Here is a 15,158-nt window from a genome sequence, read left to right as displayed (position 1 = left end):
AATAGAAGCTTGAAAGCATTTTATTGTATATCTTACCATGAACATCTTTTGTCAGACTTTCTTTATTGGTTTTTCCAAGAAGCCGCAGTTCTTGTTTCATCTTTCCATCACCAACACCACTGTCCAACCATCGCTGGCATGAGAATACATACTGACTATCGCTCTTCCCCAATTCTTGTATCAAGATTTGGTCAAGGTACCATCCAGCTCCATAACCAGAGTTATTGTGTTCCACCAACACTGAGCTTAACATCCCAAGATCAATTGCTTGGATAGCAAAGATGCTTATCTATTTTTAGATGGGAGTGAAGGGAATTACCAATAGGTAATTAGGAAGAAATCCATATTAATAGAAACATAATTATATCATACAATTATTTAATTAATGTTTATCTATTTATATACATTTTTCTGATATTCTTTTGAAAGCCACTAAGAGAGTGCAAAGGAAACCATAAAATTATGATACAGCAATAAATCAAAATTAAGCAACAATAAAAATGCATTGACTCTAACCAATATCCATGCAGTGGGGCTTCCAAATGTAATATATGGCATATTATAAAAGATATGTCAACATCTTTGAGGAGAAATCACCATAGCATGAATGAGAAACCTTGCTAGTAGAATAATAATCATTTGATAGTGGCAGAAATTGAAGGCCTTAATATGAGATAATTTGCCTTCAGACTTCCACACAGTTTACGTTTAACCTCAAAATCAAACCAATAGTGATAGGGGATTCTGCACAGCAGTGGTGGGTTCCTCCCGGTTCGGCCCGGTTCCACAGAGCCAGTAGCGGTGACGATATGACATCACCGAACCGGTTCTGCCCCCCCTCGCCCTCCTGCGTTATTCTTACCTTTTATTTGGCCCCACCCCCAACCTGCCTCCTGAGTCCCAGCTGATGGGCTATAAGGAAAAACTGTTTAAACTCTTGCCATGGGGCTTCAAAGGGCCGCCCTACAGCTGATCAGTGGTAAAAGGCAGTTTGGTGGTAGACCAGTGCCTCCAAAAACAAATGAGTAGACCGGTGCCTGCAAAAATAAATGGGTAGACTGGTGCTTGCAAAAATAAATGGGTAGACCAGTGCCTGCAAAAATAAATGGGTAGAACGGTGCCTGCAAAAATAAAAGGGTAGACCGGTACAGTTCTGCAAGCAGTTAAAAGCCTGGTAGACCAGTACCTCTGCTAAATCCTAAAGAATTGTCCCATGATCATCAAGCCACGCCCACAAAATAAGCCATGCCCACAGACCCGGTAGTAAAAAGTTTTAGAACCCACCCCTGCTACACAGCATATTTTAGGGTTGTACAGAATAGGTGTCCACAGTAAGGCCAAAAGGCAAAATTGTAACCTCAGTAGTGCAATCAAAGCTCCTAACTTGACTTTTTTTTAACCATATCCTGCAATAACCATATGATAAAGAAAAAAAATGAAGCAAGAATCTCTCTCTTTTAAAAACATTTTGTGGTATGGAATGACATAATGACTCCTAAGTCTATTTGGATTTGTTAGAAATGTATTACACTTAATATTCTACAAAAAAATAGCTACAAATGAGCTTTGAAATATTCTAAGGAATATTTTAATGGACAGTTGCTGTATTTGTTTGAAGAGATAAGTTGTTCTGTCTCAGTAAAGCCTTTGCCTTGACGGAACATGGTGCATCACTTCAATGAAATAAGACAATTTGACTTCACCCTGGTACAACCAAACAGGCTTAAAAACATCTATTAAAAACATGCCTTCATTAAATCTGATTAAATTTATGAAATAACAAGATGCTTTAAAGGAGAAATTCGATAAAAAGCTTTTTATATAAGCACAACTATAAAGTATATTTAATTCACATAGGGAACATGGTGAAAGAGTAACTGTGAAACAGCTGTAGAGTCTAAGTGCCCGAGTTTTATGCATTTCTCAAGTCTCTTTTAAAGGAACATTTGAATACTTCCAATGCACCCAATTTAACAATTTTATGAAAAACAGAATCTGGATTTCCTGCTATTTTGTGTGGCTAATCCACAAAAAATATATCATGCCCTAGGTATCAAGAGCAAACCCTGACTACCCAATATATTGCCTTCTCCAAAAATTTAAAGTCACATTTAGAACACTATGAGCCACAGTGGCACAGTGGTTAGAGTGCAGTACTGCAGGCTACTTTTGCTGATCACCCGCAGTTTCGCAGATCAAATCTCACCAGGCTCAAGGTTGACTCAGCCTTCCATCCTTCTGAGGTCAGTAAAATGAGGTAAATTATGGGGGGAAATATGCTGGCTCTGTAAACCACTTAGAGAGGGCTGTAAAGAACTATGAAGCGGTATATAAGTCTAGGTGCTATTGCTATTAGGAAAAACTGTTAGGGAATGAATGTATATTATTTGAGAGAGAAAAGGAGTAGATGGATAATAAGCAGCTTGGCGCCATCGAGACAATCCTAGCTGATGTCTAAAAAAGCTAAGCAAAGGATGGACCCAGTTAGTATTTGGATCACCACCATAATCTAGGACTTTTTAAAAACTGAAGAAAAGGCAATGTAAAATGCTTCCCTGTTGTTGCCAAGACATTAGCATGAATATATCTATGCTGTCACAAGAAATTAAGTTTGACTCAAAGGAAGCTTTTCTTCAATGAATGATTATAGTAGTAGATTAAGACAAATTAAATAAAACCTTAAGAAAAGAAATTGAAAATATTTTAATCAGATCTTTTAAAATCTAAATATTCATATGATTACAAGTCTTCAGGAAATATTGCATTTTTCTTGAAAAAAAAGAATAACTGATATTTTTACCTTTATATATTTAGTTATCATCATACAAAACAGTTACCATGGCAAATGCTATGCTTAATGAGCAAGTGTATGAAAAAGACCAAAATAGGTAACAGGCATGAAAAAACATATTGAAAATTATTTGGAACATTTTAGCACTTTTGAGTTTGTTATGGAAATTGTAAATCCTGTTGTTCCAGTACAATACACTGATGCATAATACTAATTCTGGCAACAGTAATCTTCCTTTTATTTATTCCTTTCCAGTTTCATATCCCTTATTAAGCACATCCTATATCGCAGTAACATAGATTTGGGAAACAGTTGTTCAAGAGATACTTTGTTATCAACAGATTTTCCTCATGATGGACGAAATTTTAGTTTCACAATTTATTAAAATGAAATTTTATGTTATGCCATTTATCCCTTTGTGGAAATGCTAGCTGCTGAAAGACAAAAGTGATTCTTTAAAATGGACTTTTCTGATTTAAATTTTGCTTCAACTAGGTGCAAAGAACATTTCCTATTCATTTAACCCAGAGGTGTCAAACTGGCGGTCCGTGGGCCGAATGCATCATGTGCAGACCATGCCCAACCCAGCTTTGTGAAGGAGAAAAATGTTGTGAAACATCATATGGCAGCAATGTGATGCCGCGAGTTTGATACCCGTGATTTAACCCATTAAACCAATAAAAGCAGTTAGCTATAAAGATAGCTCATGTGATAGAAACCAGTTTTGTTTCCTATGATGTAATTAAATTCTGTTTTTCCTTTATCAAATAACTTGCACTAGTGTCTGAATAGTGATCACATAATCATAGAGAAGCTGCAGTAGCTGCATGAAGGATACTATGCATCATAAGTCCTTATCACTCAGTGCCATTGTATGGTTGCTGAATGAATAGTTGTTCATTGAGAATTACCTACATCTCTAAAAGAAGAAGGAAATGCAAATGATTTTTGCAAGGATAAATAGAAGTTTGGAAATTGGCATTGCATCAATAATAGTTTGCAAACACTATCATCATCCTAGAGCAGGGGTGTCAAACTTGCATCGTCAGAGGGGTGTCACATGATGTATCAGGACTTTCCCCCCCTTTGCTAAACCAGGTGTGGGAGTGGTCAGCTCGTGATACATCTGATCTGCGGGCCAGGAGTTTGACAGCCCTGTCCTAGGGAGTAGATAAAAATTAGCATCTGAAAAAGTTTTTAAATGTCCTCTTAGAATTCTTCAATATAAGACATTCCAGAAATCTCTTGGGGAAGTAAATCAATTGCTTAGATAATTTTACATTAATTTTTAATTACTAGAGATCTGTAATCAAACAGCAGGACATTGTGTTAATTAGATTTGGTGTGACCAGAAAAGGGATATATTATACTGAACACAGATATCTCATGTTATATTTGTTACTTAGAATCTCTGCTGTTTAGCATTCAGACTTTGCTGGTCATAATTTAGGAAATAGCTATAACAATCATGGCATTCTGTGTTGATAGGTAGACCAATATTCACTAAAAGCCATAGCAATATAATATGGATACCTCTCTTCTCCTCAACAATAGTTGTTTCATTAGAATTGCTGCAAAAAGTTACTTGCATTGGGACTTTTTCAAAGAATTAACAGTTCTTTTTACTATAAAGCATTTTAATGACTTAAGCTTTTAAAAATGATAATGAGGATTTCATGATTTAGGAATTTGTACTACAGGTACTTTTGTAAATGCAATGGACTAGTGTGCATTGAAAGCAGCCAGGAAGCAGTTTTAATTGAAAGCAAATCTGTCTGGAAAAGATCTTGAGTTTTGCAATTTGATTGCGACTAAATCTTTTGATGGGTATGTCAACATCTTGAATGTATGAACATTAACAGATTGGTTTCATAATATTGAATACTGTCTCAAAAATCCTTTTATTCAGAATTGTAGTTCTTGGATGATTGAATGAGATAGATAACTCATTACTTGTGACAGCTTAAGCATTCTCCTAATTTTCTGCTGGATACCTGTGCTCCGCTATGAAACTATGTGATCGGGCTTGATAAATCGACACTTACAGCTTGAAAATTAATGAGTAGTTACAATTGGCCTCTCCTTTCCCCTTCTCTCCCTCAGACTTGCCTGATAGAGGCCTCGCCTATCGCCCTTCTCTCCTTCAGTCTGGCTCCATTGATCCTCTCCTATCCCCTTCTCTCCCTCAGACTTGCCCCACAGAGGCCTCTCCTATCTTATCCCCTTCCCTCCTTTCAAGTGGGAGGGGGAGTAGAATGTCTAAACTCCCAGCCTGCAGGCCGGATGACTCACGTGCTTGTCACGCCCATGCCCAAGTGGCAGTTGGAACCGAAACATAACTATACGTGTTCCATACTTACCTGACCCTTTTCAAACTGTGGGCATGACTTTGAATGCTTCAGTTGTCTTTTGTAAGAGTCTCCATTCTTCCCCAATAGCGTAATAAAGATATTTGCATCTGTTTCAGATGCAGGTAATGTTCCTGTATAAACACTGATTGAGTAAGTAATTTCTGTAATAGAACATCAGATGAAAAACATGTGAAAAGAATCCATGTAAAGAGATAAAACAATCACTCACATATACTTTCATAGACTAAATAGTACTTAGTGCTACGTCATTAATCTGACCAGTGGTCTCAATCTTAGCAACTTTAACTTTAACACATATGGACTTCAGCTCCTAAAATTCTTTAGCCAGCCTGCTGTGTACAGACATGTACAGACTAAAGCTGTATATTAAATTCTGGGTTGCTTGTAGACCTAAAGAAGACCCCAAGCAAATGTAAAATGTAACATTTAAAAATATTTGACAGATTTTAAACAATTAAAAATTAAAAGAAGAAAACTGTCTGTAAAATATACTCAAAACCTCTACTTTTGCTGTGTCTTTGCTTATGGCAAAGTATCTCTCTTGAGCATTAGCATAGTAAAATAAAATTGGTATGCATGTTTAGAGAACAATTCAACAATCTGAATTTTCAACAGCTCAGTCATCCTTTTTTATTCCAATAGAAGATAACAAAGAAAATGCATATCATATTATAAAGCATTATTTGCTTTGAAAACTAAGATATCAGAATTAAAATGTTATGCATATGCATATTTCAAATCAGCATATACAATAAATCATAGCATGCATTTCCAAGCCAGTGAAAAAGATCTAATATGAACAGGTTGATTCATACATTGCATTAAGCCATTAATTGTTTGTTGATTAAACTCAATATTTTTATTGAGTTTTTGAATTCACTAACTTTGTGTTAAATTAGTCCTATTATGGCTTGGCACAGTGTATGAAGCCAACTGCTATCAACTTTGATACAGATGATAATAGTGTAATGTGCTTGTGGTTGATGACTCAGTCATTCATAATCTCTTCTGTCTTTTTCCATTGTCATTCTGTATTTATTTACTTTACATAGAATCCCATCTTAACCAAATAATGGTGTGTGTTTAAAACAAAATGGATGCATAAAATAACATAATGTAAAAATCATAAGGCAAGACATAATTAAAAATGACCAAAGCTCCTCACAAACTGTTTTGCAGCATAAAAACACATACACAAAATAGGCTCCAAAATAACCTCCTGGCTCCTGAAAGAAAAGTCAGGTATTCAAGACCTTCTGGAATGCCAATAATGTGCTTGTGGGAGGGGGGGAGGGCAATACCCACAGAAAAGGATGTGCAAAGGATGTGCCATGACAATGAAGGGATAATTCTTGGGTACCACCAGTTGACATTATTTCACATAAGGGTCCCAGAGCATGTCCATCAGGTCAAAACTGGTGGCACAGGCATAAAACATTGGAAAAAGCAGCCTTGTAAATAATCTGATGTAGTAACAAACAGTAGCTTGAATTGACCCCAAGAAACCTGCTGGCACCCAGTGCAGCTCACACAGCAGTAAGCAATAGCAATAGCACTTAGAGTTATATACCGCTTTACAGTGCTTTACATCCCTCTCTAAGCAGTTTACAGAGTCAGCATATTCCCCCCAACAATTTGGGTCCTCATTTTACCCACCTTGGAAGGATGGAAGGCTGAGTCAACCTTGAGCCTTGTGAGATTTGAACTGCCAAATTGCAGGCAGCCGGCAGTCAGCAGAAGTAGCCTGCACTCTAACCACTGCGCCACCGTGGCTCATAAGGCATCCCAAAATGCATGTACCAGCAGTAGTTCCCGAGTGTATTGTAATAGTCTAACCAGGAAGTGATGAGGGCATGGGTGACTTTGAGCAGAACCTTCCAATCTAGGAATGGGTGCAACTGGCACACAAGATAACCTTAAGATAGCTGAGCATGTAGAATCCTTACTATGCATTTTGGGACTACCTCAGACCCTTTTCTTGGACTTCTGCTAACTCTGAGACCCCTTAGGCCTGTATTACTTTCTTTTTGAATAGAGACCCTTTTCTGGTTATAGTATGGATTAATAAAATCAGAGGTTTTCTATTTGCTTTATTTGTTAGACGATGGCATCATATATCATGACAGCACAAGGAAATATGATATAGAAATAAGGGTCACAGTGTGTTATAAATTAGTTGTATCCTCTATGCAAGTATCTGCAATAAAACAGGATTTTTGAAGATTAGTTGGGAATAAGCAACTAATGGTAGGTTTAACGGGAATCTATGGCCCCACAGATTACTTGTGATTACCTCCAGCTCCAATTGCAACTTCTCAAAATTCTATAGACATTGTTTCACTGTCCCCCAAGACACCCCTTGGGGTCTGTGAAATTAAAATTATTTGCCAACCAATGTTGAAAAATATTACAATATTAAAATCCCATTAAATAGTTGTCAATGAATGAATAATGAATAAAACTTTATTACGGTCCTCGACCAGCAATAGACATACAATAAATTAAAAATAATACTGACATTAATCATGAATAGTAACATCCCTGTTATGAAAATACATAATCTCAAATCATTAGGGTCATTCCCTAATTTACAGAAGGGGAGAGCTGATAAGTATGTGAGTAAATGTATTTTTCCAATAATTGTTATAGAGATCTCCAAAAAATTGGCCCCAGTTGACATCTATAATTCTTGTGGACATTGCAGCGACACAGAATTTTGCCACTTCCCGAGTGGTAGCCGGATTTGAGTCTTGGAGGAGAAAGCCTATATAAAAGTCGTCTGTCCTCCCTGGCAATCTCTCTAGTAAGGGGAGAATATATATTGACCTTCACTGCAGTAGCAGCAGTGAATGTGACCATTTTAATTTGTAATATGATAAATATTGATAAATATAATCCATAATTTTTAAAAGGATCCTGAGAGAAAAAAGTTAAAGAAACACTAGTCTGACGGGATCATTTTGATCTTTTTTTTTCTTTTGTATGGATGGGTAGGTACAAAATTTAAGCATCAAAACTGACATCTTAAGCTTTGCATTGTCCCGCTTAAAACTCAACATTTTTCTGAAATGGTATAGGGTCTTGTGCTCGAGCAGAGGGTTGAACTAAAAGACCTCCAAAGTCCCCTCTAACTCTATTATTCTATGTTCTATAAACTAATTTTTCCTAGTTCTAGTGGGATTTAATGGGCAAAGGAATACCTTAAATGCCTGCAAATGGAAGCACTATGACCATTCTTAACTTCCAGTTCCCTAAAGGTGCAAAAAAAAAAAGAGCCTGAAAATACTACCCTATAATTTTATCAGTCAGATTTCCTGTGGCCCTTAACTAAAAAGAAGGTCATTTAAACAAAAAAAAGGAAAGAAAAAGGCTACTCATTCTTACACAAAATAAAGAAAATTTAGCAGGACAGGGAAGAGATTTCTAAATACATTTATCTCATCTGATTAAATGATTCTGTTATGCCATAACTTATATATAGTTGTTAGAAACCAGGTACTTTTATATTCTATTTTTTAAGCAAAAAGAACATAGCTGCCTAGTTGAAATCTGGGACATGAGATTTAATTTGTAACACAATTCAGCTCTACAAGTTTGAGTACCAGCTTGAATATCACACCTGTTTTCAAGAGGGGAAAATGTGCTTGATAATACAATTCTATAATTTCTACTCAGAAAGTCCAACGTGTTCAGGGTTTCTTTCTAGTACATTTACAGCCTTAATGATATTTCTAAGATTCTTGAACAAACATACACGTAGCTATGACATCTGCCTCTTTTTTAATACAGTACAGTACATTGTGATTTACCATTTATTATAATAGAAGTAGCAGCTATTTTAGATCTAATTTTGAACATAGGATACCAATGTATAAAAGACCCTATTATTAAAACATCAATAGTATTAAACCAAAGTTTATTGTTCTGGACAGATTTTTTTCCCCACATTAATGATGTTATAATGATTCAGGTGTACAATTAAAAATGATTTAGATCTTATATAAAAACTGAGAAACATTTTTTTCTCTTTTATATTGTTTATAGAATTAATAATGCTACTTTTAATTAGAATCTTCATTGCACTGATTTTCATGAAAAAGATGCAGTTTGTTCAAAATTATTTGCTTTCCTTCTGAACCTATTTTAACATTACCACCAATTAAACTAGTATAAGGAAGCGGATCTTTCCTTAACATTGATCAACATTAATATTAGTTATTACATTAGAAAAATCATTTTGAAAGATGATTGAGTAAGGACTCATAGTTATGAATATGCACCTTAATCAAAGGACAAAATTCTCTCTCTTTTTATAATAATAACTAAACAAACAGTATATAGAAATTACACTTCAAGCAACCAGTTTTGCCAATCTATTTGTCTCTGAATTAGAATAGGAAGGAAATGTCAGTGTTTGACCATCTATGTAACCCTATTTTTCAAAGGATTCTAGAAATTTTAGCAATACTTAATCTGAAACCAAGGGGACTTAATTACACCTGCATTTTAGTTGTATGGAATGTAATGAAATTTCTACATTAAGCATTTTTGAATGAAAATTCTATAATCCCAGTCAAATCTAGTTAAATAAAATCTGCTGGATTTAAATTAACTAGTTATTTGATCCTGCAACACCTGCAATTAAAAACTCACTCATTTCTAAGTAAGTATCATTACATTAACATCTAAATCCTAATAATGTCAATGAAATTAAACTGTTGTTTAACTTAAATGGTTTTGGAAAATAATAAAAATTAAAGGTTTTTGCCCATAAAGGCAATTTTCAGGTTTTTCTTTTTTTTAAAAAAGCAATATATTGTAGAAATGGAATTGCCCAAAAATCATGCATAAATGTAATATCACATGATCAGTAACATGTGATTTGAGAACAGTTTAAGAAAATCACTCCAACTATTTTATTTTTTTATTGAATAAGTAATTCAAGGCAGTAGACATACATAACACTCTTTCCCACTCCTGATTTTTTCACAACTGTGTGAAATAGATTGGGCTAAGAGAGAATGACTGGCACAAAGTTACCCACCCAGCTTTTATGCCTAAACTGATTTCAAGGCCAGCAACTTAACTACTACATTACAACCAGTGGTGGGTTTTGGTTCTCCAGAAATTTTCAGTAGTTCAGAGAACCGGTAAATACCACCTCTGCCTGCCCTTGCCCCTAATCTATTTGCTGCCTCCCAACTCCCAGCTGATCAGCTAGAAGGAAAAAACCAGGGTTCACTTGACAAAGAAGAGGAAAAAAAACCAAGACACCTTAGCTTTAAATTAAGAAGCCAAGAAGCCTCCCAACTGATCAGCTAGAACCGATCCGCTCCTTGTAAACCGCTCGGTGGTGGTAGATTGGCAATTGAGGCCAAGCTGCCTGAAAGTGGTTTCCAATGCTCTCGGTGGTGGCAGAGCGGCAAGAAATTGTTTAAACTCTTGCCACGGCGCTTCAAAGGACTGCCCTACAGCTGATCAGCAGTAAAAGGCAGTGTAGTGGTAGACCAGTGCACTCCAAAAACAAATGGGTAGATCAGAATGCTCCAGAAACAAATGGGAAGACCGGTACGCTCCAAGAACAAATGGGTAGACCGGTACGGCTTTGCAAAGCAGTTAAAATCCTGGTAGACTAGTACTCTGCTAAATCCTAAAGAATTGTTTGTCACATGACCATCAAAACATGCCCACAAAATAAGCCACGCCCACAGAACTGGTAGTAAAAAAATTTAGAACCTATCCCTGATTACAACTCTCAGAAACTGAAACACATCTTCCTCATCTGTATCAATTACCAACAAAGAGATTGTATGAAATGTCATACTTTTGGACATATTTTCTCAAATATGTACTTTGATGTGCAATCCTGAAAAGGACATGCTATGTCACCATAGAGCCTGGTTTTGCATATGTCACCAATTTATTCGCCTGGTTATTTTATTTTTCATCCCTATCTGATATAACATTTTTGGCCTCCCTACAAACTTCTTCCCATGCCTGGATTTCTTCCTGGCCTCATCTGTGCTACTGTTCCTCCTCACATATGTTCATCTTTCATCAGTTTCATCACTTACTTTTTTTCCATCCCTCTCTAAAATAGCATACAGATTTTTATCATTGAAGCCGCCTGTTTGGAGGAGTATTGTCCCAGCAGCCATCAGTATGACTGCAATGCAGTTATCTATAGTGTTGACACCTAAGAGTTGTCCTGGATGTTATGTTTCTGCACTCTCAAGTTTGAAAGAAAGGGATATGTTGTGGTTATCGAACAATGTACCTTTGAGAGGAGCTTCATTTGGTCTTACTACTGCTAGTTCCGTCACAGTTCCTGACCCGTCTTCTTCAAAAAGCCATCGGTTTAAAGGATGAAAGCCTAATTCTTCTTTAGTATCCAAGTCTTTCATCCGCACCTGCAGGATAATAACAATCACAATTTTTTTGTTTCCTTTTTCCTTTGTTTTAATGAAGTAGTCTTGCATACCTATGCAAGGTATAAGGAAGTAGGGACATGTACAGGTAGTCCTTGACTTATGACCTTAATGGAACCTGCCCAATATGATCAGAAGTTATGATCGTCATAAAGCAGGTCACTCACATGATTTTATGACATTTTTTTGCTGCAGTCATTAAGCAAATGCCATAGTTGTAAAGTGACTGCAGTGATTGTAAAGTGAACATAAACTGACCATGGGACGTGGGATGTTGGAACTACAGATTGGTTGCCTTGTGCTTATGCAAAACTTCAGACATCCAGCAGCTGGGATGGTGGCAGCTGCTGCCAAAAATGTAATGTAAAGTTCCTCAAATCAGCCTTGTTCTGATGAAAAAAATCTAAAGGAAGCCGTGTAAACTTTTGGCTCAGCTTTAGGGTTTATCTCACTTTGTTACCATGTTTTCTTCCACTGTGCTGTCAAATTGGGGGAACCCACTTTCCAATTGCTACTTGAAAATGGAGCTCAGAAAGTTAACATTCTGAAATTTACATTCATCATTATACAGGAAATGACCATTTTCAATTTTAGGAAAAATAATTATTTCCTCTTATAATTACTTCTTTACTTTTCTTTGCTCTCTTCTCACTGGAAAGTACCCTGCTTCAAATCATGGAACAGGTCTAATGGATAGAAGGGGAAAGACAAATCTGATCGATGTATCCAAATGAGAAAAACAGGAATTTTCTGATTTATGTTTTGAAATATAGAAAGCTGGATTTGACATTGTTCCTATAAGAATTACATATTTATTCCGTTTTTTTAATACAACTCTGATACCTGGCTTCTTTAAAATGTTGCATGATAATAGACAAATAATAGATTATGGAGCATATTATGTATTTGGTGCAAGAACAACTATTTTAATATTTTAAGTATAAGCTTTACATAAAGCTTTAGATAGACAGTTATTGAGAGAGAATTCTTTTATACAGCTACTATCAGGGAAAATACAACAATACATACTAGCAGCAAAGAGGGAGCTTTACACTGCCTATTCCTTCCTTTTCTAATTGTGTTTAAAATATTATTCTTAACAGGATGATACATTTATATGTCACTTTGTTCCTTTTTGGGGTAAAATAAAGTAGAAAACAATAAAGCAAGAAAAAGGATATAGAGAAGTTTATACTAACATCATCCACTATGCCTCTATATATCTATAAATCTTAAATGCTCTCTACACATTTACCTTCCATACAAAAACATCTCTATGGTTACTAAAGGATTCCTTTCATATTTATCCATAAATATGCTATAAACTAGAGGACACAACATATCCTTGTTTTATTTTCTGCTCAGTGATGAACTATTTCATATATCCTTTATTTCAATCATATCATTTATGCCATTGAGCAACTTTCAAGTGAATATTACCCAAAATTTCCATAATGCAAATCTATTCATTTTATCAAATCCTTTTACGAAACCAGCAAATGTATAATAAATTTAATCTCTCACGTTGATGCATTTTTTTTCCAATTACTGGCAGAAGAGCAAAACTCTAATCGGCACAATTTGTGTCTGGCATAAAGCCAAAGTGCAGTTCCCAAATTTTCTATATTCTCATTGAATTTTAATGCCCTTCCAGTTATCAGATGCAGTCTTCGCAAACATGAAATAAATCACACAGTAATTTAATAAGCAAACCAATTCTATATTTTAATATTTCTCCAGTTACACTATGGTCACTTGTAGTCTTACTATTTTTTAACATTGCAGCAGTAATTTCACTCATGTTTATTTCATTTAGTATTTTCCAAGTCCATTTCTTCCTTAAATCCATTCCTAAAACTAATTAAAGACAGTGTGCTACACATTCAGAAATGTCCATCACCCTTATATCTTCATTGATTCTTTCATCATAAAAAAATCAAATCAATGATGTGTTTAGATTTAGATATATTCCTTTACCATGTGTACAAATGAATAGATCTGCTTAAATAAATAAATAACCTGGCACTAATCACCATTTTCATTAATTATTCTTAAGTCTCCAAATAGCTCATGGGGGGGGTACTCTCTCATTCCCTCAGATCACCCTACAAAATATGTTTTTTATCCTGAGTCATACTTATTCAGAATGTTCCACAATTTTTCTTAAGATTATTCTGTGGTTTTTCTATTGTTACCAATAGAAACATAATAATGTTACCAATGAAACATAATAAGCAATGAAACATAATAAGCACACCTACATAAGGAGTTCTACTTTCATGAATACATACAATATTCTAGATTACATCAATTCATAGTTTCAGACTTTTAAATATTTTTATTCACAATTAACTTACACTTTAATTTCCCTGTAAATATTCATCATCTCTACTGAATAAGATCATTCATATTACATCTTTATATCATCTTTGCAGCACATGACATAACTATTTTTCTTCCTTCACTTAATTTATTAATCCATGTGCTTTACTTTTTACTCCTCCAGTATTTTAAGTTTCCTTCTTCAATATTCCAAGTCATCCTCATTGTAATGATCACCAATGCTACATGAAGGATATTCTACTAGCTAGTTTTTGTCAATGTTCCACAAATGGTTTCAAATGCAATTACATTCCAAGTATACTGATACTATTCCATGAAAACTAGATTCTCTAGTCTAAATTACCTTACAAGCCATTGTCCTTTTTATCTATATCCCAATGACTCATAAGTACATGCTGGGTACTGACAGATTGGATGCTTAGAAGGATGAAGCTTTTAAATCAAATCCAATAAATCAACTACTAATATTTTTATGCTTAATAGTTGGACAATAATTACCACTGACTCTTTTTTCTTGGAAATGATCTCTCTAACTTAGGTGTCAATCACTGTTTGTTTATTTACTTCATTTGAAACATGCATTTTTCTTCTTTTGACATTACTTGGAATTAATTAAATAGGTGTTTCATAAATATTGTTCATGTCTTTGTAATGTTGAAGCTAAATTGCACTACTTTATTCTACTAAAGGCTATTCAATGATGTTGAACCTCATTAAACAATGTCTTTATTTATATCTTTTGGGGATTAGTCTCAGAGCTTATTTATTCCTAAACAACAATGAATACTTTAGATTCCATAATTGCTTAGAGACCACATTTTCTTCTAGGTTCCACATTAACCTTTGATTCAAACATTGAGCATTTTCAAACAGATTAGATTTTCCTGGGAACGTTGATTATTTGACAACAAAAGGAAAAGTTAATTTCCTTTAAGGAAGTTATAAAATAAGGAGATAAGTGTAACATGAGATGGATTGTGTCATCTAAACTAGGGAAAGACAAATTGAACTAAAGCCTTAAGGGTATCCAGAAAGCTAAAAGGGGGAAGGGAGAAAAGCTCGCCTCTTTGTAATCCACTTACTTTTACTAATAAAATAATGGTTACCATTGGAAAAGCTGCAAAGCAAGATGAGGGAAGGCAACTTTTGTTAGAGCAACTGACAGAAAAATAAATTGTCCTAGAAACATTACAAAAAACTGTTTGAAAAAATAGAAAAGCAGAT

At 35.0% G+C, this 15,158-nt stretch overlaps 1 protein-coding gene across 2 annotated transcripts in view; it reads right to left on the bottom strand.

Moving 5' to 3' along the window:
* The window catches only part of LOC117672798 (lipoxygenase homology domain-containing protein 1), a 211,799-nt gene that overhangs the window by 28,218 nt on the left and 168,423 nt on the right, over positions 1 to 15,158 (bottom strand). For both annotated transcript variants that reach the window (XM_034429781.3, XM_034429782.3), the window contains exons 43-45: positions 11,441 to 11,573; positions 5,152 to 5,303; positions 37 to 289 (exon numbers count right to left, since the gene is read on the bottom strand). In XM_034429781.3, the coding sequence (XP_034285672.2) occupies positions 37 to 289; positions 5,152 to 5,303; positions 11,441 to 11,573 (538 nt within the window). The remainder of the gene's footprint in view (positions 1 to 36; positions 290 to 5,151; positions 5,304 to 11,440; positions 11,574 to 15,158) is intronic.

Source organism: Pantherophis guttatus, chromosome 3, assembly GCF_059756535.1.
Source record: "Pantherophis guttatus breed Tessera chromosome 3, ASM5975653v1, whole genome shotgun sequence".
Taxonomy (NCBI): Eukaryota; Metazoa; Chordata; class Lepidosauria; order Squamata; family Colubridae; genus Pantherophis; species Pantherophis guttatus.
The sequence above is the reverse complement of the archived record's forward strand: the minus strand, read 5'-3'. Positions and strand labels throughout refer to the sequence as shown.